Here is a 26,011-nt window from a genome sequence, read left to right as displayed (position 1 = left end):
TTCGGGACAGAGGTCACGCAGTGGAGCCCATGTATATGATGAGTTCTCCAACCTGGCTGTCTCCGTCCTGCCTGACCCAAGCTGACCTCCTTCAGTCCTCAGGCTCCTGGGTTTTTCTGCAGTTTCTAGCCATAAGCAGTGGTCTTGAAGTAAGAAAGCATTATATTGAAAGACAGTTCCTCCAAGAGGAAAAACCTCCTGTACACAGAGCACAACAATGATGTGCTGACTGGGTCTTCTCTGTTGTGCTAATTCTCTGACCAATGTTACCTTTGCTCTCCTTACCACTGTGCTGTGTCATTTGCCAGTGTTAATTATCTCCAAACATTGAGATCTAGGGTAAATTAAGATGCTTTTTAGTCAAACTGGCAGGGGAGAACTTTAGAGACACTGCTTTCCGAGTGGAGCATCACAGGAAAATCGGAGCAGGAATTAGTGCGTGCAGGTACTTTTACTTGTTTTACAGCATTATTCTTTACATTGGTCAGGCAAGGCAGAAGGTCACATGTAGTCCAAAAAGTGTAAGTAGCCTAGATGTAAGCCTGAGAATGAAAGAACCCCTATCTGTACTGACTACCTATAGATGATGCTATCAGCTCCTTTAGTTGGAAAGGGTAAGTGGGGCTGGACTGCAGAAGATTTACCTGGACGTTTCGATTGAGGCTCAGTGCAGGCATGAAGACGCCCTCGATGTTTTCAAACGCTGGAGGCCCCTGCTGCTGCCCATTTATGTAAAAGGTCAGGTTGTGCTTGTTCAGATCCAGGAGAACACCAACGGTGGCACCTTTAGAAACTCCTCCTTCAGTCCTAAGGTACAAAGGGCACATTGTTGGTGAAGGCAGAGGGCTCCACGGTGCTGCTCTCTCTAGGACAAGCCAGTCTTACTAATCAAAGAGAGCGTGGAGCAGCACAGGGAAATGATTATCCCTGAGGCATTTGGCAATGACTGATCCATGCTTTTCCTGAAGCATATGTACCACATCCATGGGAGTTTGAGGGGATCCTAAAGAGAAATTAGATCCACCTCTCCTGCAACTGCAATTTAAGAGGTGAAAGTGGAGTCCAGAGGTAACAAGTCCCCTCAGCTAATGACAAATCGGGAAGTGAGCCAGTGGAGTCCTGGAGACACGGCACCTCTGGGTATCCCTGTTACAGTGAAGTGATGCATGGCAGGAAATTAAAAAGCAGGAAGCTGTTTTGCTAGGTGTTCATTTCTAATCAATATGCCTGCTGACAGCTCGAGAGAGAGACCTCCAGTTCAACTACTCACCTTGGCGTGCTCTAGGGGAACCCAGATTTCCAGAGCCCAGGCAGCCAGCACAGCTACAGCAGACAGTGCATTTGGGGAGGAAGGGAAGCTGGCACTGATTAGGTCTAAGTGTAGCTTCTGATTGACAAGGTGCTCAGCTACAGGACTGGGAGCTGCCTCGATGTGCAAGCACAGTTATTAATACCAGTGATAATTGGTTGTGTCAGGAGCAGCTGCTGAGAGCTACTGTAGTGTCAGAGCTTGCCAGGACAGGCTCAGCCAGCCATTACACGCTTGAGTGGTTTGACATTGATGCACTTTGACTTGGGGGTTAGTCAAACTCAGTATTACTTTAAAGAACACTGAGCAAAAATATCCACTAGATATGCAGATTAGCCACAGGCACTGCTGTTCTGCTGATATCATGGGGCTCTGCGATGGATTTACAGCCTGACACAATTTGTTTGGGGTAAGTCAGATTTCAAATAATTTGCAGTAGGAAAGGAAGCAGCTGTCTTTTGTCCCATGTACTCGCCTCAGGCACACAACATTCACAAGATTAATGGTATTTTATCATAAAATTTGTCACAATAGGTAGGCAAAACATTAAAAAAAAAAAAAAGAGGAGGGGATTGGAATATGATTAGGAAGAATATAGTACAGTGTAAGAAATTTTCCTCTTGTCCACTAGGTGTCACAAACTCTTTTCCTTTAGACTAAATGTGGCACGTGGCGCTTCATCTGAAGCCAGATGATAGAAAACTGTTCTCACTTCTCCATTTAAAGCTCTTCAGACAATAATATTATAGCTAAGAATCATGGATTGACTCTAAGAGGTGTAAGATGTGAAAATTCACTGTTCTCAGATTTCTTTGATTTGATTTCTGGTCCTAAGCATTAATAGGTTTCTCCCTGAGCTCTTCTCCAAAACCACAAAATAAATTATTTTCCGTCAAAATTAAAGGTGCTTACCTACCCTGAGTATCTCACTATATAGACTGTTTTTATTGAAAGCACCTAGTCATAGAACTCACTGTGAGATTGTAGGAAGCAACAGTACTATGATTTGGAGCTATTTATAAGTAGATTATTTTATTTTCTCTCTGTTTAGGAGTAGCTTTGATTTTAGGACACCACATTTTAGATCCTGCTTTAAATGGATTTTATTGCATTCTTTTAAATGACATTGATTCTCTTAAGGAAACAGAAACAGCAACTTTGCATTTTTGAGATTAAGATATTCTTTCCTATATGACAAGCTAATTTGTTTATTGTGGGCTAATTAGCTGTGTGCTGCACAGTGACATTGAGTGACTCCTCTGCAGCCCCTGGGGACAGCCCCACTGAAGAGGAGATAGATTCTGCCTGCAGATTCCAGCCAGGCAAGGGCAGGACCCAGCTGAGGCCCCTACATGAGCCACAGGGGTGTGGGGACAGAGCAGAAGGATGGGGACCTTCTCCCTTTATTCCTGCCCTGAGTCCTGCAGGAATTCAGCAGGTCGATTGTCCCATTCCCAGCCAGCCATCTCCCCACAGTGAGAAACTGGCTCTGGCAGGATTAAGGGAGAACAGAAGCAGGCAAGAGCTCTTCACCATACTGCTGCAAGAGAGACTGGACTTCTTCTGGGGCTAACAGCTGCTCTTACTCAGTATCCCATGCTTTCCTTAGGAACAATACTTTGAGGACTCCAGCATTTTTTGGACTATTTTCCTGGTTGTTTTCTCTAGGAGGAGAGCTTGGAGAGTCTGTTTTATGAGAAAACGTACACAATACATTTCCTCACTCTTATGTACACCATTTAGGCAGCATTACAGGATAATTTTTCTAATAAATGCTTTTGTTGTGGTGAAGAAAGCCAAATAGCTCAAGAGACTCAAGCTGATGTTGCTCCCTCCTGGAACACTTCTGTGGCACCATGTAAAAAACCTGCTCCTTTACTGTAATCCATTTTTAAGCTACTTAATGACACTTATATCACACAACCCCAGTAACCTTTCACTTAAAAGGAAAATAACAAGTTTTTGTTGCAATGCTCCTTTAATATATACTTAGTATTTATTAAATGACCATCCAATTCTGGAGATAGGCAACACTGTTTCATTTTTTCAAGTAAATCCCATTTGTCCTGCACATTTTGATTTCTGTGCCCAACAGTGAGTCCTGAGTGCAGAATTGCTGTGCAGAAGCCTGGAAGGTCAGAGTACAGAAAAGGGAATTTGGCTACCATGGAAAATGCCATTGCCTGTGGCACTAGAGGCTGTTATTCCAAGATGCTTTCAGTAACAGCTTGGGCAATGTGCAGAATACGATTGCAGGAACTGGCTTGAGGAATTAAGAAGAGTAGTTTCACTGTTATTTAAAAATAAATCTTAACAATTTATGAACAATTTAATAAACCGAATAATTAGTTCAACTCCCCATTAACTATAGTTTAAGTGCTAGCTTTACAGCATCTTAACAACTTTATGACATCTATTGACAATAATAGAATTTTTTTTGTTCAATTGTAGCATTTTTGTGTGATGAAAAAACCTGCTCTTGATATCTCTGAAGTCAAGGAAGAGACTCTCCTGATTGCAAGGGACTTTTAAGACTAAAATGCAAATACTCTAGATATTGACTTTCTGTTGTTTCTCAGTATAAAACATTTCAGTGTGATTTACATCTCCTTCTTTCCATAAACATGTAGTGGCTGGAGTATTGCCTGTAGCACCTGGTAGCCCTGCTCTTGGGAACTTTGCCAAGGAACAGATCTATTGCATTGAATGTCAGTGCCTCTTGTTAATGGGCATACAGCACCTCTCAGAATAGTTTGGATTGGAGGGGACCTTTATAGGTCATCTAGTCCAACCGCCCTGCAAAGAGCAGGGACATCTTCAACTAGGTCAAGCTGCTCAAAAGCCCATCCAGTCTGACCTTGAATGGTTGTAGGGATGGGGCATCCACCACCTCTCTGAGCAAACAGTTTCAGTGGATGTGACTATCCAACCAATTCCTTATCCATCGGACAGTCCATCCATCAAACCCATATGTCTCCAATTTGGAGAGAAGGATTTTGTGGGGGACCATATCAAGGAACTTACAGAAGTGCAGATGGATGTTGCCCATAGCCCTTCCCCAGTCCACTGCTGTAGTCACTCCAGCATAGAAGGCCATGAGGTTGGCAAGGCAGGACTTGCCCTTGGTAAAGCCAAGCTCACTGTCTTGAATTACTTCCCTGTCCTCCATGTGCCTTAGCACAGCTTCTGGAAGGATCTGTTCCATGATTTTCCCAGGCTCAGATTTCTGGACCTAAACCTATATCTCTGCCCTAAAGTATTTTCTTAAACCAGTTTCCCCAGCCTGTTCTCAAAAGGATCCCTCTATTTCTGGATGCATTAGAGTCTTCTGTTCATGCCCCTTCCAGCATTACAGAAGTCATGCTAGACCCAATTTTGCATGCTGTGATTGAAAGGAACGGAAAAGTCCTCTAAATGTGACAGGTCACACAAATTAGTCTTTCAAACTCTGCCTCAGGTAATCCTTAAAACTAGTCATTTATTAATTACCCTAATTTATTATCATGAAGATTAGGAAGTAAGAAACTATTACTGAGGTGTAACTTCCATCACATATCATCCCAGAGGCTGAAAGTTGACGAGGAATTCGCTTTGGATACTAATACTGTACTGTCATGTACTCGTGTCCAGTGGGGAAAAATAAATAGGCAACAATAACTGTTTCCACAAGACTATTACAGCTAATGAGTTAAAAAACTGACCTAGTTGACTGTCACAGTTAAAAATATAATGCCTAGACCTAATTTCATTGAAGCGCATGTGATTTCATAAGACTACATGCCCTTTGCGAGTGTACTTCCCTTGAACAGATATTCCATGGGTCTATCCATGCCTTGCACATGCCTTTGTGCTTTATCAGGTAAAAACTGGGAAACTATCATCAACAGAAAGCACTTTGTCCTACTGAATAAGCAGGATGATTGGAAATCCTAAGTGTTTCCATTGTTTGTGCTTCCCAGAAAAAAGCTTTTGCTTAGCTTGTGTGTTGCTTGCCGGGAGGAGCATGCTGAGGACCAAATCCATAAAATAGGTTTCTGGGACAGTGGTGCACAGAATGGTTGCCAGCTTTTTTCCAGAAAACATAAGCTGTTCCACAGAGCATTAAAATTAATACAGCTTAACATTACTTCCACCCTGAATCGAATCAAGATGTTAAAGGGACAGAGAACTTTTTGGTATATTTATTATACTGGTGTTATTTTACTCTACATTGTCTTAGGACATGATCTAAGGTCTTTGGACCCATGGAAAACAATCCAAGCAAACTTCAGATAGCATTTGATCCAGCTACAGGGTTCTTCCACCTGTCTGTAATGAAATGAAAAATCAAACTGTTTCAAACAAAAATTCCCATCAACTGCAGTGCACTTCCTTAAAGCACAGGTATGCTGTAGAGTATAAATGACTTTTTAATGGGAGACATTACCATCAACCTTAGGATACAGTGCATGTTGACACAACCTTATCTCTTTAAGGAGACACCTGCATTTCAGTGTTTCAAAAATCACTGCAAAACTTTGTTTTAATTGTTTGGTGTAACAGAAAAAAACACCTGAGACATTGAGAGTGGAAGACCAGCTGAGACAGTCAGTAGAAAATTAAACAAAAGTCGACTCCAGCTCTGCCACAGACCTTACTCAGTCACTTCACCCATACATCAATCCCCTGTTGTGATAGAATAGGCATACGAATACACCATTTTCCAAAATAAGCAAGGGACTTAGGATCTTCTTCAGAGGAGATCTGAGCTGACCTTCAGCTAAGGCTGACCCTCTCATGGGACACAGAAAGAGAGCAGTGCAGTTCTGCTCTGATACCTTCAAGCAAAGTCATCCATGTGTCCCCTGCACAGTCTGGCATCACTTCAATGAAACAGAAGCCAGAAGTAGGCAGAGGTAACGATCCTGAGCACCGAAAGTCATGCAACCGTGTCAGCACACCACAGGATCTGTGCTGACAGTTGTTCTCTCTGTGTGATCCATCCCTGGAGGTACCTGCAGCTAGAACATGTCTAAGTTGGTTGTACTAGTTGAGGTGCATTTCACAGTACAATGGCTCAGTAGAATGAAAGCTGTTGCTTAGCCCTCACTGCCAAACAGTTCCTTGTGTCCAGAACTGCCTCCCTGTGACCTACAGCAAAACCCTTAATGGCTGTCAGAACTGGAAACAAACACCTGCAGCATAATTATTGTAAATTCTGCAGCCAAGATTCCTCCTTATGAAGAGAATCAAGCACCTTTCTCCCTCCAGCAACCAGAGAAGTCCAGAACCCCACTGTGCTGTGCCCCTGTCTACTGATGTGGGTGGGACACGCAGTAATGGGTTTAAATCACAGCAGGGAGGATTTAGGCAAGTTCTCAAGAAAAAACTGGTAACAGTGAGGATAACAAACACCAACACAGACTTTTGAGGTACAATCACTGCCAACAGTGATTTTTAAGAAGGAACAAAATAAGCACATTTAGCCAGGAGCTGGACTAGATGACTTGCTGAGACACCTGCCTCTGATGCAGGGCAGGAAAAAATGTCTGTGAGGAGAAAAGCCCCCAGGTGGCACTCACCGATTGGTGTGGGAATTGCAGTGCATGAACCAGCTGCGGTTGTTGTCCACATACATGGCCCAGGCCTTGTCATCCTTGCCCAGCATCATGTCCTTGACCACGTTAATCCTGGCAATGCCAAAGGCTGGGTCGGGGTGGTTGTCGTAGCGGTCCACGTGCAGCTCCCAGTAATGCACGCCCTTGGAGAAGGCTGCGGTGCCCAGAACCACGCGGTCATCGTAGCTGTTGCAGGTGGCAGTCTGGTTGTCATTGGACAGCACTATGTCTCTGTGAGCTGAGGAGGGGTCAAAGGTGAACCACGCCACTGTGGGAGGGGAAAAGGAAAGGCAGGATTATATCAGGAGGGGCTGTGTCCAAGTGTTGCCTGCTTTATTTCAGTAAGAAGGATAGAATTCTGCCTTTGTAAAGACCCCACTGCACTCTGAGGTAATAAAGACCATCTTTCCTTGTTACTGTAGGCAGCTACACAAGATTAATCTGAGCTGGTACCCTGCTGTTCCTCAGCTCAGAAGTGCTTTATGTTATTTGTGCTTGTTCCCCTGAAGTTTAGCTGCTAAGGGTGGTGACATTTTGTCCACATACAGTAACAAGAAAGTCACTGGGGAGACAAAGGGTTCTCCATGACACGGAAACTGCTCATGTAGGTGAATTGGTTCAGGATCACCTTTAACAGAAATGGAGACTGGCTGTGTCCATGCGGATTGACTTCATTAGTTTATCAAAGTGAAGGGTTTTTTAAAAAAAAAGGGAAAAAAAAGTCCCAAAAGCTCTTAAAGTATAAATATTTCATACTGGCCTATTTTGGCAACACAGCATGAAAGTGATAATAGCATGCACTTCTCGATTCATTACAATATCATTAATGAAGATGAATTTCCTGTAATGCCTGTATGGATGTCAAGTATAATTACAGAGGAACAAGCATGAATTCCCATCTCTGTATTATCAAACCTTGCAGGGAAATTGAAGCAGTAGTGAAGAAAAAGGCAAATCCCAAAGATATATGGAGAAAGGGAGACAGAGTGGAACAAAAAACATCCCATGAGTTGCATAACTGCTTCTGTACACTAAAGAAAGTATCTTAGCTAGGGTCTAAACTTTTACAGCCAACTAAAATCACACAACTTGAAGCCTGAAGTGCTTCTGATAATGGAAAATGCCAGTAGGCATCAAATACATTGATGGGTGTAAAGGGATGGAAGTGTCCTGCCACTGAGACCTGCAGCTTTTCATTTAGAAAGTGGCAACCCCCCAGCTCACCATCTGAGGTCTGTAAAATGACTGTCTTGCTGTAAGGACCAACGCCCGAGGAGTTGAAAGCTTTGACCCTGGCATTGTACGTGCTGTTGAAATGAAGGCCATCGATGGTGCAGAGAGTCTCCTTGCCAACATATACCTCCTAAACATTCCAAAAAAAACCAACAAAAAGACAGAGAATGAGGGACACAGTTTAACATAATTAAGACTTCTAAATATAAGCCAACAGCGAGCTCTTTGTTTCTCAGGATGTATGAGTTATGCTGTTATAATACAGACAGCCACAGCATAGGAGACATCAAGGATGGCTAGCACTGCACAAACTAAGGTGAAGACGAAGCTGGAAGGGCAAAGCAATAAAGGGCAACACGAAAAGGTCTTCATGTTCCTCTTATCCTAAATATCTACTCCAAACCACTGTTTTGGAGAGTAGTCCCAGTATCTGATACACTGTGACTGCTATTTTATGTAAGACTAAAAATGGGGCATATAAGAATTAAAAAAAAAATAAATAAAAAAGCAGTTTTGTTCTTTTGGAACCATTATCTCATGACTAGGTTAAAATATAATTTTGAAACCTGAAAACACAGGTCCAGAAGAAAATTATCTCCTAAAAATTAGGATTACATGCATCACATGATGAAACAGTAACTAGACAACAGAGACATCAAAAAAGTCTTCAAATATTTATCATACAGCAAGTACTTCTCTAATGTGAAATATTTCAGGGGGAGGAACATCTAGGCAGACCAATGAAGAGGATCAGATTATGCAGGCTACGATGACCTGAAAGAAGCCTAGAAAATCCTGTCTTGGCAGCAGGTTGAAAGATAATTCCTTTCCACCTCTGATTTCCTTGATTCTGTGAAATCTGTAGGTTTATGGTAGCAAAGGCACCAAAGTACTTACACCTGTCACTAAGCAAACCACACAGATCCCAGTTCAGTTAAGACTTAAGTAATGCCTAAGAATAGTTCTGATGATTAAGGCTCTTTCATATAAACCCAAAAGGATCTGATAAATAAGAAAGGAATTGCTTAAGTGTACAGCAGGACATGTGTTTGTCTTCCTTGCTACCATGGTGGCTGCTACAAACAACAAAATCTCTTGCATCCTGAATTAGCTGGTGATCGTTCATGGAGACAAAGAAGAGTTTTAATAGAATAACTTAGTTTACCTCCATGTCATAAGATATGCTGACTGTGAAAAAAAATTTTATTTGTTGAACAACTCTCACATTTTCTAATCCACTTCATTTTCACCAATGTTCAGTGCTTTGGTTTATGCAGGTTGATGCTCTCTGCTTCAACAAAGATGTTCTTTAAATCCACCCATCAAATACTGATAAAATGCAGCAACATTTTTGCTTTCAGATACAGAATTCTCCATTTAAAAGGTCAGCAAACCCTTACTGAAATGGCATTGCTGAGAAGCCTGCCTTTTATCTTTTAATGGGTAAAACTGAGGATGTTTCTACCACAGCAAGCAGACCATTCCCCTTATAAGTTATCACCTTATATTTTTAAGGATTGAGATGGTTTTGTATCTTTTTCAGTCCTAAATCTTAACATGGCACTGCTGGCAGCCCTAAAACCTTTGGCAGTAACAAAACTCACCCACACAAATGAGCTTGGATATGCACCAGCCTGAAATCTTGTTATTCACAAGACATGAATGCCACTTTAAAAGGTTTATCCTGGATAAACTGGATAAAAGATACTGGAATTCTAACACCTTATTCTAACTCTTCATTCATCACACACTGATAACCCTCTTACCTATTAACATTGACTATATTGGCAGCTCTTGGCAGCAATTCACAGAAGTACCTTTTCACACTTTCAGTAGTGGAAACCAGGCTCTTCAAATCCCTGTGAAACGTTACTTGGACCAAGGACCTTGGGATACCTTCCAAAACCACAATGCCCTCTTCAAAATGGCCTGCTAGTAGTGCTGCCTCTTCTAATGAGGGGTGTCCAAATCAGGTACCTTTGCTGGCTGTGGGTGTAGTGGTTTGGCAGTTCCTTAGGTGGATCCATGCCAGGACATTTTCAGCTTGAGAAATCTTTAGGTTTCCAGGAAGGAACCAGTTTGCAGCTCCTGAAGAAATGTCATCACACGTTCTTGGCAAAATTCCCCGTTTGTGAAGAGAGCAGCTGTACTCCACAATGATCTCCAGATGCTTTTGAGGCACCAGCCCCTAGGGGAAAGCACTGGGCCAGCCTGGTCCTGAGCAACAGGAGCATGAGGCTGCCTGAGGCAGGAGGGCCACAGCTTCTAGGAGGACATGGCTGGAAGAAAGCTGATTGAATTGCTTCTCTAGTTTCTTAATCAGGATGCATCAAAAAAGCATGGGAGCCCATAAGCACCCTGCACCTGCAATCAGGAGCATCACGTTGTGGTATCATCGAGAGGATTTGGAAGGACAGCACTTGGGAAGCCTTTCCATATTTATCAATTCCATCATGGCATGAGAGTGGAAAAAGCTTCCACCAGTCTGGTCTCATCCACTCCCAGGGGAAAGATTTAGAAATCCTGTATTTTTATGCAGGATCATATTTTCACTCAGAAAATTAGGAAAGACTGAGTTGCATTTCTGGACCAAGAATGTCAGCTCTTGAAACAGGGTGTTATGGACAGATGAGAGTAGGGCTTCAAAGAAATTTGTGGTTTGAGCAATGAACACTTCCAGCTCCTGCAGGCTCATATAGGATTTTCTACTCTGGAACACACTGGGGATATCTCAAGGTTCTTTTGCAAGAGCCCTGAGAATAACCTCAAACTTCCTACCTAAGCCAGTGGTCCTTCTATTAAGCAGCATCTGCACTGCCTTCTCCACCAACACTATGGAATCAGGGGTGTTTTGGCAACCCACATCTTCCCTACCCCTCTCCCCACCCTCAGACAGAAACAAATCTGTATCTGGAGGAAACTCACATACAAAGAAACACAAATAAATGCTGAATGAAATTCTCACTCGGAATTGGCCACCATCTCCATCATCAAGTTCCAAGATATAACCCTCCACTGGGTTGTGGCTCAAAGGTGGCATCCTCCAGGCCAATGTCACACTGTTGTTCCTGGTGCAACACTTCTCCAGCTGCAGTAATGGGACGGGTGGCACTGAAACAGGAACTGGGTACAGGTTAGTGTAACTCTGCCCTACCCCATTAGTCTGTGCCCTGAGCATTACGGCAACTGCTCACCTCCTTCCCCTTGCAGGGCAGCCAGGGTTTGCTAGGAAGAGAGTCCACTCTCTACCTCAAAAAAAAAGGCAGTAAACTTACACAAAAAAAATGTTGTTACCCAGTCAGACAAATCATTTCATTGAAATATGTAAACAGAAACATATCTGGACTTGATTGTCTTGTCTCATAAGAACTATAGTCTGGGGAATCCATGTGTGGTTTCCTTCCAAGGAGTCACTGTCTGGAAGAATTCCTTTTCACACCACAGCACCCACTGTCCCCAAAAGGAGGGGCAGAGGGTGTCTCAGGCCATAGGGTGGCATGGCAGATGCACTGCTTCCAGGGAGCCCAGTGCATTAGCAAAGAATTGGGTTGTTAACAATCAGAGCAGCCACTCCTCCCAGCACAGCTGAGAGACAGCCTGAACTCCACCAACAGCAGGAAAACAATTCTTCTCTACAGTTGTGGGGGATTTTAAAAATCTAATATACCCCCTAGTTCTTCTTCAAAAACACCTTGGATATGTTATCTTGATGGCAACCATACTTAAAATAAACTGTTGAAGAAAATTGTTCTGTTTGCAAACTTTATCTAAATCCCATGGTTCAGGTAGCAAAAGGAACTTCTGTATTACAGGAGACTCCTCATGGAAATTACAAATGCAAAGTTTTCTACCAATATGCCTTTTCAGTGACTTGCTCAGAAGAAACACCAAGAAACTGTTTACCAGCCCAGCATCTTAAAAATAAAAAGAAACAGAGTAAAACATTCAGCTCTCTGTGGGAAAAAGACCTCTATCCAACCTCTCCTAAATGCAACTAAACTCTCACTGTTCACTCTTTGCTGGCAATTATAAAGTGAAAATTTAATCTTCTGGATAGACTTGGCATGCATCTTATGCACTGTTGAAACCATACAGGTTAAGTAGGATGCAAGTGAAGCACAGAGCCTGCCTGATCTTCTGCCCAAGGCTAAATGTCACCATTCAGTATCTCAGTATCATTTCTGCTGAGCTCAATCATGTCTTAGAAGGAACGGAGTGCTCTGAGAATTCATTGGCTTAACAATATCGGTTTGCTCTTCTTTTATCTACTCTGCTTTGACCCTCTAGTTTATTTTCCTCCTTCTGTCTGCGTGAGAGCTAAGCCCTTGAGCTGTTCCTTTCGTCCTATTTTACGTTTCTGGATAAAAGAGGACTGTTCATGTTCTGTGTGCCAAGCAGACTGTGGGAAAATGGATGCTACTGTGTGACAGGGCTGAGGCTTCACCCCCACTTTGGAAGTGACATGAAAGTCAACATCACACTTGTGATAAACAGTGCAGAAGCTACCACGGCTTTCCGCTGGCATTATCCATCACCACAGTGAACGCAGATGGTTGGTAGCCCAGAAGAATGAAACAAAAGAGCTTTATAAATTAGCTCTTGAAGGTTTTTCTGTGAAAAGGAAGCCTTGTTCCTATTCCTTGATATTTAAGGATGATTCAGAGGGTGTCCTAAATAAAAACCTGCTTGTTTTCTCACATGGAAAGTTCAGACTTTTCTTTAGGAGACACTGTGTCTGGAGAAGTCACATAAATGTGACAAGAGTGAAACACATGAAAATGAGGAGTTCAGAGGTAATGGGATTTTTTAGGTGAACCATTTTACATTTAGAGTTTTGTCTGTGTTTGTTAGCCTGTGTATTCCTGGTGAGTGACGAGCCTGGGAGAAGATAGGGCTCTATCAGCCATCCACACTCTTGCTACTTTTGCTAGCTGGTTATCCTTCTCAGGAGACATTTGTCTGGTCCTCCCCATTTCTGAGACTTCTCATGGCAAGACTGGATGAAAACCTAATTCCTGAAGTTTATAAGATGCAAAATAGACAATGCCCCTTCACCTCTGAATAAATCACTAACCATTTCAACCTCTGAAAAAAACCCTCCTAACTCCTAGGAACACTGATAGGAGCTTTCAGGAACTGTTCATGTAATGCACAATGCTAAAAAAAAAGAGCAGAATTTTTGGAGGAGGGTATGTGTTTTATAATTCCCTTTTAACTATGTAAACAGGAATGCTGTCTAGGAATAAAACATGTTTTCATCCAGTAGAGTGCTGTTGTTCCCACTTCCCAGTGGAAGTGTGAATTTTGAGAGTCTCACATATTATGGGGAAGTGCCTTGGCTTCTTTAATGTGTTGCTGGATATTCAAGGCTTTGTGAGTACTCCATATCAGCCTCCTGCTCTCTTTGAGCCAGACTGTGGCCTGAACTGCACAATTCTCCTGAAGGAGCGGCAAGACGCTCCTGCCAAGCAGCTGCATGATGGTCTCTCTGCCTGCCCTCCTACTTCCTCCACTGGATGTGGATGGGCAAAGATTTGCCTTGATCTCAAATTCCCTGTGGCAGGTAAAAAGATGAACACTTGTAAAAACCATAGGAAAATGCAAAGTGAGTTGGATAATCAGGACACTGGTATCTACTTCACAGCAACAAGCAATGGAATAGGACTAAGAAAAGAAAAATATAGGCTAAGTGCCAGGAAAAAAAACCAAAAAAACTTCAGATGTTAAATTACAATTCTGTCCCACTTCTTGACCAATTTAAAGTTCTCAAGAGATTTTTTTGAAGGAAAATATTAAAACCATAAAGGGAGAAATGATACTGCATTGGCACAGCGGGACTTATTAATGAGTCTGAATGATGTCCTGCTATTTTAAAAGTGCTTCATGCAGGTCACTCTTTGATAAGAAATGAGACACTGACTGGTGTCTCTTGTCAGCTGAGCAATTCCCAGAACACATTGCTCAATGCATTTCATGGCTGATCAGAGTAGTCCCCTCACAGGGCACAGTAGGGCTGCTCTAAGATGTTGTCTTTTGTCCTCTTGACAAGCAAGGGATGCAATGATGTCATCCATCTTCCCAGAGTAGTTTTTATAGGACTAAACACACCAAAAGAATGGGACCCCCAGCAACATGACAACTTTGACTTCCTCCAAAACTGCAGTACAGCCCTGGAACAGCCAGAGTCACTGCTGTAGCAAGTGCCTTACAAACAGTGTTACGAGAGGAGAGACCACAAGGAGTTCAGTCCATGACATAGACCAGAAAGAACCAGGGGTAAAGCTTGAGAGGAAACAGTTGTCCTTTAATTATCAGGGCTGTACAGCTCATGCCTGGAGAAGCAGGGAAGATTTGTGGCAGATGTGTCTGGGGAACCTTCATGGTTTGCAGAAGATTCACTCAGGACAAGGAGGAGGGGTATATGAATAAACATTCAGAGGTAGTACAGAAGAGTAGAGTAGCTATATATTTTCCTGTTTTGTATCTAGTCCTGCTTTTCAGCCAATCAAGACTGCATGCCAGTTACAGCTGTGTGAACAAAACAAACCCAGAACATGCATTTGCCCATGCCAATAGCTTTAACTGAGAATATGTGAAGTACACATTAAGCCAGGCATCAGAGGACAGGAATTTTGTGCCAAGGCACTCAGTAAAAGCAATAGAGAGAATAAAACTTGACAGAGAAAATTATCTGGGAAAGCTCAAAATGCCAGCAATTACTAGAGCTGTGTGAGTGTCTCTCAGGTCAGCTGGCCCAGGGAGTGTGGGACTCAGTGAGACCCTTTGATCAACAAGACTGCCTAAGCATTACTTCTGCACCTATCACATCTCTGCACATTCAATTTGTTCTCAGATTGCTTCTTCTTTCTGTAAAAAAGAAAAAGAACTCTGTGACCTTTATTTTTTGAGATGAGCTTCAGATCTGTGCTTATAGAGAGTGCATCAGTAATGTAGATGAACATGTCATCAAAGCAAATGTAATGTGATTTGTTCTCATTTTCATTCTTCTTTGTCTAACACAGTGAATCAATGTTTACTTACAAGCATGCTTTCACTCTAAATGACCCATGCAAGCTCAATGAGGTTGAATGAGGCCACAGTTTGAAAAAAAAAAATAGAAATTCAGTCATGTACTAAGCACTGATAACAGTCATACCGATACTACATTGCAAATCTTTTGGAAAAAAAACAACTTACAATTGGAAAAGCCATGCTTGCCCTGTTTGTTCTCCTAGATCTCTCCAAAACTTCGTTTACAGATCATTGACATCTTTAATGCATCTGGCCTTGTCAGATCAACCAGTAAAATGACTTAATAACACTCACCTCAATAGCAACATTTGGCAAAGACTGATGACTCGTTGGTGTGCTGGCATAGGTAGGATTGAAGCAAGAGGAGCAGATATGAAGAGACATACACATTTTTTCTTTGTGAAACTGGATGCTCAGAAATATGCAAGTCACAGAATCACAGAACAGGTCAGGCTGGCAGGGGGTCATCTGGTTCAGCCTCCCTGCTCAAGCAGGGACATCCTAGAGGACATGGCACAGGATGGCATCCCTACAGTTCTTGAATATTTACACTGAGGGAAATGCCACAACCTCTCTGGGTAATCTGTTCCAGTGCTCATGATGATAAATAGCAAAACATCACCATGCAACTGCAGCTTCTCCTTGCAGTCAGCAAAGTGATATTCCCAGTTAGTTTGGGCCCTTGGTCCTGAAATGCTGAGTTGATTATTCTGTATACCTATTTTTCTATACCTATATTTCTAGATGCAAGACCACTCTGCATGAGAAAATGCAAATAGTGCATCTGAAGAAGGGCAAACCATGCCTGGAAAATTTGGTGGCCTTCTATGACAGAATAACAGCAGTGGTGGATGAGGGAAAAGGACCTGGTGTCACCTACCTGGACTTGTGCAAAGCATTTGGTGCTGTCCCACATGACATCCCTGTCTCTGAAATGGAGAGACAAGAATTTTAAGGGATGGCCCTCTCAGTTGAGATGGAACTGGCTGGTTGGCTGCACTGGAAGAGTTATGGTCAATGGCTCAAGGTACTGTGTCCATCTCCAGGGCCCCCAACATAGGAAGGACATGGAACCATTGGAGTAGGTACAGAGGAGGGCCACAAGAGTGATCAGAGGGCTGGAGCACACTTCCAGTGAAGACAGGCTGAGAGATCCGGGGCTGCTCAGCCTGGAGAAGAGAAGGCTCCAGGGAGACCTTGCTGTGGTCTTCCAGTACCTAAAGGGGGCCTCCTAGGGAGCTGGAGGGAGAGTTTTTACAAGAGCATGTAGTAATAGGACAAGGGAGAATGGCTTCAAACTGAAAGAGTTTAGACTCTGAACTGAAAGAGAGTTTAGATTAGATATTAGGGAGAAAGTCTTTACTTGGAGGGTGGTGAGGCACTGGAACAGGGTGCCCAGGGAAGCCGCGGATGCCCCACTCCTGGAAGTGTTGAAGGCTAGGCAGGATGGGGCTCTGAGCAGCCTGGTCTAGTGAAAGGTGTCCCTGTCCATGACAGGGGGTTGGGACTAGATGATCCTTAATGTTCCCTTCCAACCCAAATCATTTTATGATTCTAAAATAATGCAGAGTTGGTTGAGGTCATAGAAGAAAAATTTCAGAAAGAAAAAGGCCGAAGTGTAAGACTGAGAAGTTCAAATTGAAATAGACTTGCTGTCATAAATGGAGAAAGATAAATACACATCTATATACTAAACAATCCCCAGTACCTATGCATGCTAGCTTGGAGCCGGTCAGTGGATTGTCCTGCTTGGGCACACAGAGGTGTGAAGGAGAATAATGCCATTCCTGATGCACCTTACGGAATCGTGGCCAGATTAACACCCTTTCCACTACTCTTTGAATAGTGTGTGCATGGTCACACTGGTTGTGCTGACCAGCCTGATGGGATATGCAACACATTATCCCTGCTCAAGACCACGACAGCTCAAGCAAAAGCCCTTTCTGAGGGCTAACCTTGCCTCTGGGGAGCAAAGGCCAAGGGTGTTTGGAAGGTCTGCACAGGTTTGGGCTGCCAAAGTTCCGTCCTCTTCTCTGCTCCTCAGATTGTGCCTAACTCAGTACCAGAGCTTCCCTGCCATCTTATGATAAATGAGACCATAGCAGATAACACCAAATTTCATAAAGCACAAGTAAATCTGGCTCAGTTAAAGTTTTCTAAGTCCTCAAACTTAAGGCCAGGTGAATGTCCACAAGCCAAATACCTAAGCTGCTCTCACCTCAGGTAACCTGTGGTTAATTAGGAATCTGTGTGACTAGTTTAACTAAATTTTTCATATGTTTTTAAAGGAGAGTGGTGGGAGATTAGTATTAAATATATTTCACAATAAATACGGCTAGCATTAAATATAAACCGATTTTAAAAAGACAAGTGCAGACAGCATTCAGAGGAGCTTTATCAATGATATTCCCTCTCTCTTGACTCCACTTGCCTGTCTGACAGCATTTCAAAGGAGCAGTTCACAGATGTTTACTGAATAACTTTAACACAGCCTGTTTATGCCAAGATGCAAAGCATTCTTGGTTAGCAGACTCTGGCCTTTAACAGTTTGTACATTATTTCTCCACATATCTGCCAAATTATCCACCCTAATTACTTCATCTTGGGTGTCTTAGATGCAGAATTAGGCCCAGAGAGAACACATAAGCTGAAAAAAATTCTTTATACTTGCTCAAAGCAACAAAAAAAAGCACATCTGACATCACATCATGAATATCCTTAACTCATTCACTGACTTCTGGCAGCCTCTATCCTGTCACCCACATGTATAATTAAGGCTTGAATCACCACTGACAGAAGCTAATGACATCATTCCCAGGGACCACAATGGCTTTCAAACCCAACTGTTCTACAGATCTATCTAATTCTGATGCAGTTCTCGTCCTGCTCCATATACACGAACTCCATTACAAACTCATTATGTTAATTTTCCTTTTTTATTTTTTCTTTTTTTTTTAATGTCGTGGCATGTCCTGTCCATCAGCTTCTTCTTTTAGATACATTTTTTAATCTCAGTTCTCTGTATCTTATCCATCAGAATTATCCAGATACCTGGAACCATGGAATGGTATAGCCATGGAGCTACTCCCCCCTTGTGTAGTACAACCAAAGAGGTACTTTTCTCTTATGGATCTCTTCCTCATGATTTTTTTATTAAGATGGGAACTTTCTGCAGCACAGTCCAGATACAAGTCAAAGGTCAAAGGCAGGGTTTTTTTTTTCCTATTCAAGCATGTATTTGTGTGTGTATCTGTGTGTAATATTTATTTTCTACTTCAGCTGTTTCTAACAAGATAGGGGTAACTGGTACCTTGAATTAACAATATCAAACCTAGGAATACTACAAAATGGCATGAAGTTTCATGCAGCTCATGTCTTATTAACCTTCAAAGCCCTACTCTGAAGAATTTATCTTTTCAATCTTTAAGTGCACCTGGTATTTCTATCTGAGCTTGTTCAGCTCGGATAGAAATACCAGATGCACTTAAAGATCATACATGTGAAGGGAGCACACCTTTCCAGGAAACACCCAATTACCTGAATTTGCCTGAAAACCTTTTAAAACTATCCAGCAAATTCAAGTCATTCCTCCTTCCTCCTTTGGTGTCCTCACACCTCCCAGCACTGTTTCAACACATGCATGAAAAACAGAAAAAGGAAAATCATAAAAGCTCACCCCTACATTTCATCTGAATAAAATCCAGCTGGTGAATTGACTGCAGTAAAGGTTCACTATCCAGAGTCAAGTCAAACTCAGCAGATACTTTTGGCTCCAAGGCTCCTTTGACCCACTGTTCCTGAGATACCTGAACACGCTTGATTAAAGCATCCGAAATCTGAAAGAGAGTATCAGGTTTATAATGAAATGGCAGATGCACACATTAAAAATGACAGAATGCCTGTGAGATACAGCACAAAGGAAACAGGATTAAGACAGCCAAACAGACGAGATGGTATCTGGTTGTTTTGGGGTGAGGTCCATTTATGTTGTATCCTTTCATCTTGTTTCTTCAAAATAAATCTCATCTTAGGCTAGGAGAGTAGAGACTGCATTTATAAAGTCTGTTAAGACTGTTCTCTGATCTGTGTGGTCTACTTTGGCTCTCCTGTTTAAAAAGAAGTTGCACAAAGAGAGGCTTAAATGTTTGAGTCTCTCCATTCAGCAGAGATGATTCAGGATTAAAGCCAAAGGATTAAAAAAATCAAATGGTAAGGAAGGTGTATATTACTCACAGTGAGGGTGATAAATTGTCAGATAGATTTTCACATATATAATAGATTTTCTACCATTACATCAAAACTGAATTTAAGTTTTAAAGCTTTGTTCTAGCTCAGCCCACAGACAATCAGACCAAAAGTCAAACTAAAACGATCACAACAGATGCTTCTGGAAGTTAAATCCTGGCTCTGTGGAAATCAATGAACTCAACTGTCCTTCAGTTCTGTGAAGCTGCCATTTGGATACCTGGAGTTCCTGACAGTGAACTTCCAGTAAGACACAGGGAGTAGAATTTTTTTTCTGGGTATAACAGAAAGAGTTTTCCTTTATTGCAGGAATTTGGATACTTTTCCTCATTAATTTTACTGAGGACACCCCTGTCTGAACCCCTGCATCAACAGCTCCTAATCAGTCTGTGCAGTAGGTGGAGGAGCATCCCACAGACTCCTGCAACCTTGGAGTCACTTACTGGGATGCTGGATCCCTTGGCCATGTCTCAATATCCTGGCTGCAGGAGCAGTTGCTCAAAGTAATGCAGTGCCTGAGTGTCTGCTGGCTGTCTTGAAAGCATCATTAGTTAAACCAGGGAAAAGTAAAAACAAAAATGGTTTGTTTTTTTCTTTATAAAGGGGCCTGCAAAAACTGAAGCCACAAAAGTTAAAGGGAGAGTAAGCTGGAAAGAAAGTAAAGCATACATCTAGATAGCAAGTAGTTACAAAACCTAAAGGTTTTGTTTGTCCTATAGTGTCCAACCAACAGCCTGTTAAAATCTGTGTAATCTTGAGATTAATCTACACCACACATTCCCCTCTCTTGCTTGAGACCAGACATGACAGTAACAATCAGTCTGGAGTGCTAATGGGTTTAGGTTGGCTAATTCTCATCCTGTTTGTTCTCATCCTCTGCTCTGACAGACCCCTGACACTCATGCATGCACATGTGCAGGTCATTTTGTTTGATGTACCTTTCTTTTTAGGCAATAAATAAGGCAATAAAACTATTAGGGCAAAGTAAAATAATTAACAAACATATTAGAATAAATTAAGCAAAATAATTGATGGGAAAATAACACTGTTATGTTTTGTCTCATCAATAGACACTGCCAGTGTATGCACCTAAGAAACAACATCCTTGCAAATTAAGGCAATTATTGGCTAGGCCATATTTTGCAAAGAGAAGGTACCTGGAGCTGCCACAGATCTTGATGCAACAGTCTCTGTTAAGCAAAGCTACATGCAAGCCCCTTTAGACTACCACAGACTAGATTTCCTTACAGGGGAGGTGTTGAAAGGACTCTTTTACATGGGAAAGCAAAGGGGAGAAGCACAAGGGGGAGAAGTACTACTCTGCTGAGTCGCTTACCGCTCCAAATTAATCAGACAGCTCTGTGGGGCCCTGTGTTGGGTTTCTTAGGTGAGAATAAAATATTCTGCAAAAAGCTATCATTAACTGCTTAGCGTCTTTCAGCTCAGAAGGAAGGACTGGCAAAAGGAAAGACATCAGGAGCTAGGGGAGTGGTGTGAGCACTGACTCCCCACCAATCTCAGTCAGAATGCAGCTGATAAAGCCATCTCTTTGCTGGGACACTCATGCAGGCACCAGGCTCTCTGAGGTTTTAGACAGTACTTACAGGAGTTAAGGTGAACCTGCCTTGGAGGTGGAAGGGGCTAATTAACAAAGCCACACATTTTTAGACTTAGCTTTAATGTATTTTTTTTCTCCCAGAAATTAGGAAGAAAAATACCTGTAAAAACCCAGAGGGATCATTCTCTTTGATAACTTCTAGACAGTATTCCATAAGCCCTGTTGACTGGCGTAGCTTCAGTGTACAGTGATTTATCTGGTCCCAAACAACCTGGAAAACAAACATCAGTACAGTTCTATGACTGCCTCAGCTTGCAGTGAATTGTATAAAATTATTTCAGAAGAGACGAGAAATGGGAGAATGTGTTAAATCTATGCTTAATTTAGCTGCCATATGGCCATTGCCATATCTCCATCAGCTTCACTCACTTGCTCTGTATTGTAAATACTGATAATTAGCCTGGCAAAATGTTGTGCACAGGGAATCTCAATTTTCAGAGCAGATTAATTGCTCAAAGATTAGGCTTGCTTGGGGCAGAGAAGGAACAGAACATGTCTCTGTGTTTGCAGTGTTCACATTTCCAGTCACACTTTCACTAACATCTGAGCTTTCCAAAAGCCCCTCACTTTAGAGGAAAATTGCTGTAGTGGTTTCTCATAGATCATACCCTAATATTCTCTTCATTAAATCTGCTCTGCTTAAGAAGACATTGCTGGAATGAAGAAATAAAATACTTGCATTCCATTCTTACAAATTTTGGCCTTAATTCTGGTGCCACATGGCTGTGGACTAGGTTTAATAGCACTGTGTTCTGTAGGACAACTTGTGACAGCAACAAACTGCTGGGTTTGCTGTGCTGTCAGCAGTATGTCCCAAGTGCTGGTTCTTGTTAAGCAAGCTGAATGCTGATCTCAGGTTGATTTTGTTAACTGATATGTTAGACAATCCACTTAGTTTTTTCCTTCTGTCTTAGATATTTTTAATGCGAATGGCATTATAGTACCTCAAAATCATATAAAAATCAGCATTTCAAGAAATGTGTCTATTTAAAAATTTCTTGACTGCCACTTCATTCAACCATTTTAGATTTCTTCTTGCCATCTCCTCTTACTGCATTTCTTTAATAAATGTATTTCGGGAGGTGGCATACCTGAATTTAAACATTCAAGGAGATATCAAAATCACAACTGTTTACTTGGGCAGAAGGTCCCAAAATCCAAACCACATACAGGTTTCGCTGATAAGCACCTCTCAAAAGATAGCCCCAAACCACCAGATAAAGATTGATGTCCTGATTCAACAAATTGCTGAAGTATATCCATCATTCAATGTATGTAGGCACAGTTCCATTAAACTGCTGAACTGGAACCTGCTAAAGGACTTTAGAATTTGGTTACTAGGAGATTTCATAGTGTAAAGGGTTGGGGAACTTGACAGAGCACACCAGCTATCTATCAGCAGCTGTGCTGAGCCAATGAGAGGAGTGCTCACCTTCAGCTTGTGCTCACGCTCCTTGGTGACCTTTGTGAGCAGTTTTGCCTTTTGCCGTGTTAACGCGTCAACCAAGGCATCACACTGAGCCACAAGACAGGCTTCGTAATCCAACCCGTTCTCCTACAACAAGGAGAGAGTCACACCCGTCAAAGAAAGCCTAGTTTGCAGCTTAAGCTATTGCTCATACCTGCTTTTCTGTTCAGGAAAGATCTCCTTTCAAGACCCTCAGCATTGTTGTTGCCTTTCTGATTTCATTACAGCTGTACCAGTAATAGCTGCATGCTATAAAATGAAACAGTAAGATGCCACGCCACAAAAATGGTCTCATTCAAAAGCTTGATTTACTGGCACTTTCCGGACAACAGATGTAGTACAACATAATGGAAATGCTAAATGTAACATACACAGTGCATACATACATAAGAGGATTCTGCTCCAATCTGTTTTAATTATCCCACTGTAGCAACTTTGAAATCACTGGCTCTGTACCACAGCAATTAGAACAGAATTATGGACCAGAATCTGGTCTACTGGCTTATTACGAGGAAATTAATGAGGTACAAAGCCCTAAGGTTTGTGTATTTGAGTACTTTTTTTAACATAGCTAGCACTTGGCAGTGGAGCTATGTACTTGATTAGCTTTTAAAAAATGAGGCAAATTTCTATTCACATTATGGTAAAATTCTTTTCTAGGCAGAAACCAGCATGAGGTATACAACACTGAGCCTTCAGAAGGGTCTGGGAACAATTTAGCATTACATAAATCCCTGGAATTGCTGCTGTAGTACCCATTCAAAGGAAGACTCTCCCTCACCTCCTCTGCTCATGAGACTAGGAGGAGAAAACTTTCAAGCTCCTCTTCCAAGGAGATGTTTAGGTGTGCTATCAGCTTTCCTCCAAAATACCCCAATTAAAAAACAAACAAACAAACAAAAAAATCATTAAATGTGAGAAGATTTTAAACATGTACTGAAGGACAAGCACCTCTTTGCTAAGCCATTGTACTCCCCAAACTCATTACTACCTCTTAGTTCTTTTGCTTTTTTCTTAATTTCTACTCATTTGCTTTGTCTTCTTTATTTTGAGTTCAAAGGTTTCAGCACTGTACCCCCTTCCCTCACTATGACCCATGCATCTCATTCTCCAGCTGATGGATGCAGGGCCAGTGTTCCCAGTGTTCCCCCACTGCAGTCCTAGACCTGCCAGCGAGATGTGGGCGAGGGTTCATCTGGTGGTGGGGAGACACCAGACGGCTCAGTTCCTGCTCACAGGTTTGTCTTAGACTCTTCCTGTTTGCATCTCTCCCTCCTCGGCTTGTATCACACCCAGCTCCCCCTTAAGCCCATTTCCATCCCGTTACTCTTGAAGTGCTGGCTTGTGCACAGAGCCTGAATCAGTCGGTGGCTGTACTGCATCATTCCTCTCCTCATTTTCTGCTCACACATCAAATGGGGTGTTTGGCGGTATGCCTCCTTCAAGTGAGAAAGTATGAAATTGTTACAGCAGATGGGAAAATGGGAAAATCGGATCATGACAGCAACAAGGAGGAGCAAGAAAGCAACAGGAGCAATGAGGAACAGGCAGAATCTGAAAAGAAAAGACCAAGAGATATAAAAGTGACCTCAGAGGAGAGAAAGGCAGGGAAAAAGAGGGGGAAAACAACAGATCTGCAAAGCAGGGAAAAGTCGATTATGAATTTGCAAACTGCTTCAGGTAAGATAAAAGCCCAGTTCCTGGTAGCTGTGTAAAACTCAGAGAGGAGATAAAGGGTGTAGATGGCTGTCTGGTCTGCAGTGCATTGAGACAGGATAATAAAATGTACATATTGCTTGCTCCTTTGTGTAAAAGTATTACTAAAATACATTTTTGCTGAGGGGTAAATGTCCATATGAGAGTTGGCAACCATCAGGAAGATTTCTACTGTAAATAACCTGCTCTGAGATATGTGTGTCTGGCTATAAACCTATGCACAAAGGCTACATCTGCTCCCCCGCAAAATAACAGTACAAGAATGGGTTTTTGTCCTAATGTCAAAAGGCACAGATGGGCTCATGACACATCTAAACCCTTTCCCCTTGAAGAGTGTGGCTGTACCAAAGCCGACTACCAGGAGCATTCCCTGGTCTGCACAATCATCAAAGGCTGCTCGAACATCGCACGAGAAGAGTGCAATATGTCACGGGAGAAAACCATTCCAGGGAGCTCCTTAAGGGTTAAAGTGTGTGGGTGATCATCTTGGAGCCATGCCCCAGCTTTGTTTTACTTAGGAATACAATATGCAGCTGATTAGTCCTGCTGTTTTGGTTTGCTGAAATTCAGTGTTTCACTCAGGCTCAGGGTGAAGACTGGCTCAGCACATGAGGATCAGCTTTGTGCCCAGACTTAGCTAAATGTTAGAGGGTACTGCTGGATATAATTTCCTCTCCTGAGCTCTCCTCTAGCATTTTAAGCAATAAGCAGCATCAAATAAATGGCTTGGTCTTTTGATCCAACTGTAGCAGCTCCCTTATGCAGAGCAATTTGGCAGTGATTTTATTGAAACACATTAAAGGATTTTACAGCATAGTCATAAATAGTCATAATAGGCCACTTCTAGGTTTCAGGAGGGAAAAACACATTTGTAATGGAGCTAGATGACTCAAGAAAGATTGGTGATAGACTATTGTTTTGGATGAGTTATCCCATCCTAAAATGGCTGTTCACACCTACAGGAAGAAGTGCTCTCTAGAGGTGCCTGTCTTTTCTCCTTGGATGGTGAAAAAAGTCTAAATGAGTAGACTAGCTGAGCTACATAACTGTTAAATGGGTAAGTCAGCTGAGAGAAACCTCACACTATAGCCAAAATACAGCACAGTACATGTGCCAGTCATTGACTTTGCACTGGTTTCTTTCAGTTAAATGTCCTTTAATTTTACCAGCTCCTCATTTTGGTTTTCCCTTCCCCACACAGCCATGGAAGACTGTGAGAGTGGGTAGTCAGGCTGCCCTGAGGCAACCGAAGAGCTTGGGCAGCTCTTGTGTTACGAATTCATCCTCTTGGGTTTTCAGCAGCACACTTTAATGATTAAATTATAAACTTCTTGAACTTCTGCTTTGGTTTTCTGTTACTAACAAGAGCATGACTTGTTGATGAAAGAGAGCAAGCAGCAGAGTGGGCTACTGAAGAGCAGATGAAGCATATCCCATCACTACAGAGCATTGCTGCAGCAGAAAATAAGTGTCCCCTCCTGGACACGGTACAGCTCAAACTAGAGTGGCACATTTCCAGGTACAATCTGCAGGGTGAGAAGGACCTTGAGGATCATCTGACCTCCAGCACTGATGAGTCTAAATTGGATTGAAATTAAGGCTTGTTTCATTTTGGGTTTGTGCCCTCAATTACTGCACTCACTATGAGCCCTTTTTCTGACTATTAAATCTGGACAATTACAGGCATGAAAATAACTTATGCTCCAATAAACGACACATTGATTTAGCAGCAATTACTTTTTTTTTTTTTAGTAGAATATTCCTGTATTTTTGAGTGTGTATAAGACATTCCC

General features: G+C 42.2%; 1 protein-coding gene and 1 long non-coding RNA gene across 14 annotated transcripts in view; one reads left to right on the top strand and one right to left on the bottom strand.

Moving 5' to 3' along the window:
- TRIM67 (tripartite motif containing 67) overlaps window positions 1-26,011 on the bottom strand; it is a 33,208-nt gene that overhangs the window by 523 nt on the left and 6,674 nt on the right. For 2 of the 13 annotated variants that reach the window (XM_058835402.1, XM_058835409.1), the window contains 7 exons: window positions 22,467-22,589; window positions 21,135-21,245; window positions 18,848-19,007; window positions 11,105-11,250; window positions 8,131-8,269; window positions 6,871-7,174; window positions 645-807 (listed from right to left, as the gene is read on the bottom strand). In XM_058835402.1, the coding sequence (XP_058691385.1) occupies window positions 645-807; window positions 6,871-7,174; window positions 8,131-8,269; window positions 11,105-11,250; window positions 18,848-19,007; window positions 21,135-21,245; window positions 22,467-22,589 (1,146 nt within the window). Of the gene's footprint in view, window positions 1-644; window positions 808-6,870; window positions 7,175-7,786; window positions 8,270-11,104; window positions 11,263-18,847; window positions 19,008-21,134; window positions 21,246-22,466; window positions 22,590-26,011 lie in introns of those variants that run through there. The other 11 variants (XM_058835403.1, XM_058835408.1, XM_058835404.1 and 8 more) reach the window with 10 other exon arrangements.
- Window positions 23,631-25,770, top strand: LOC131577497 (uncharacterized). Its single transcript, XR_009277223.1, has 3 exons — window positions 23,631-23,740; window positions 25,181-25,275; window positions 25,420-25,770. It is a non-coding gene; the product is annotated as an uncharacterized LOC131577497 (long non-coding RNA).

The sequence above is a fragment of the Poecile atricapillus genome, chromosome 3 (genome assembly GCF_030490865.1).
Source record: "Poecile atricapillus isolate bPoeAtr1 chromosome 3, bPoeAtr1.hap1, whole genome shotgun sequence".
NCBI classification, from domain to species: domain Eukaryota; kingdom Metazoa; phylum Chordata; class Aves; order Passeriformes; family Paridae; genus Poecile; species Poecile atricapillus.
The sequence above is the reverse complement of the archived record's forward strand: the minus strand, read 5'-3'. Positions and strand labels throughout refer to the sequence as shown.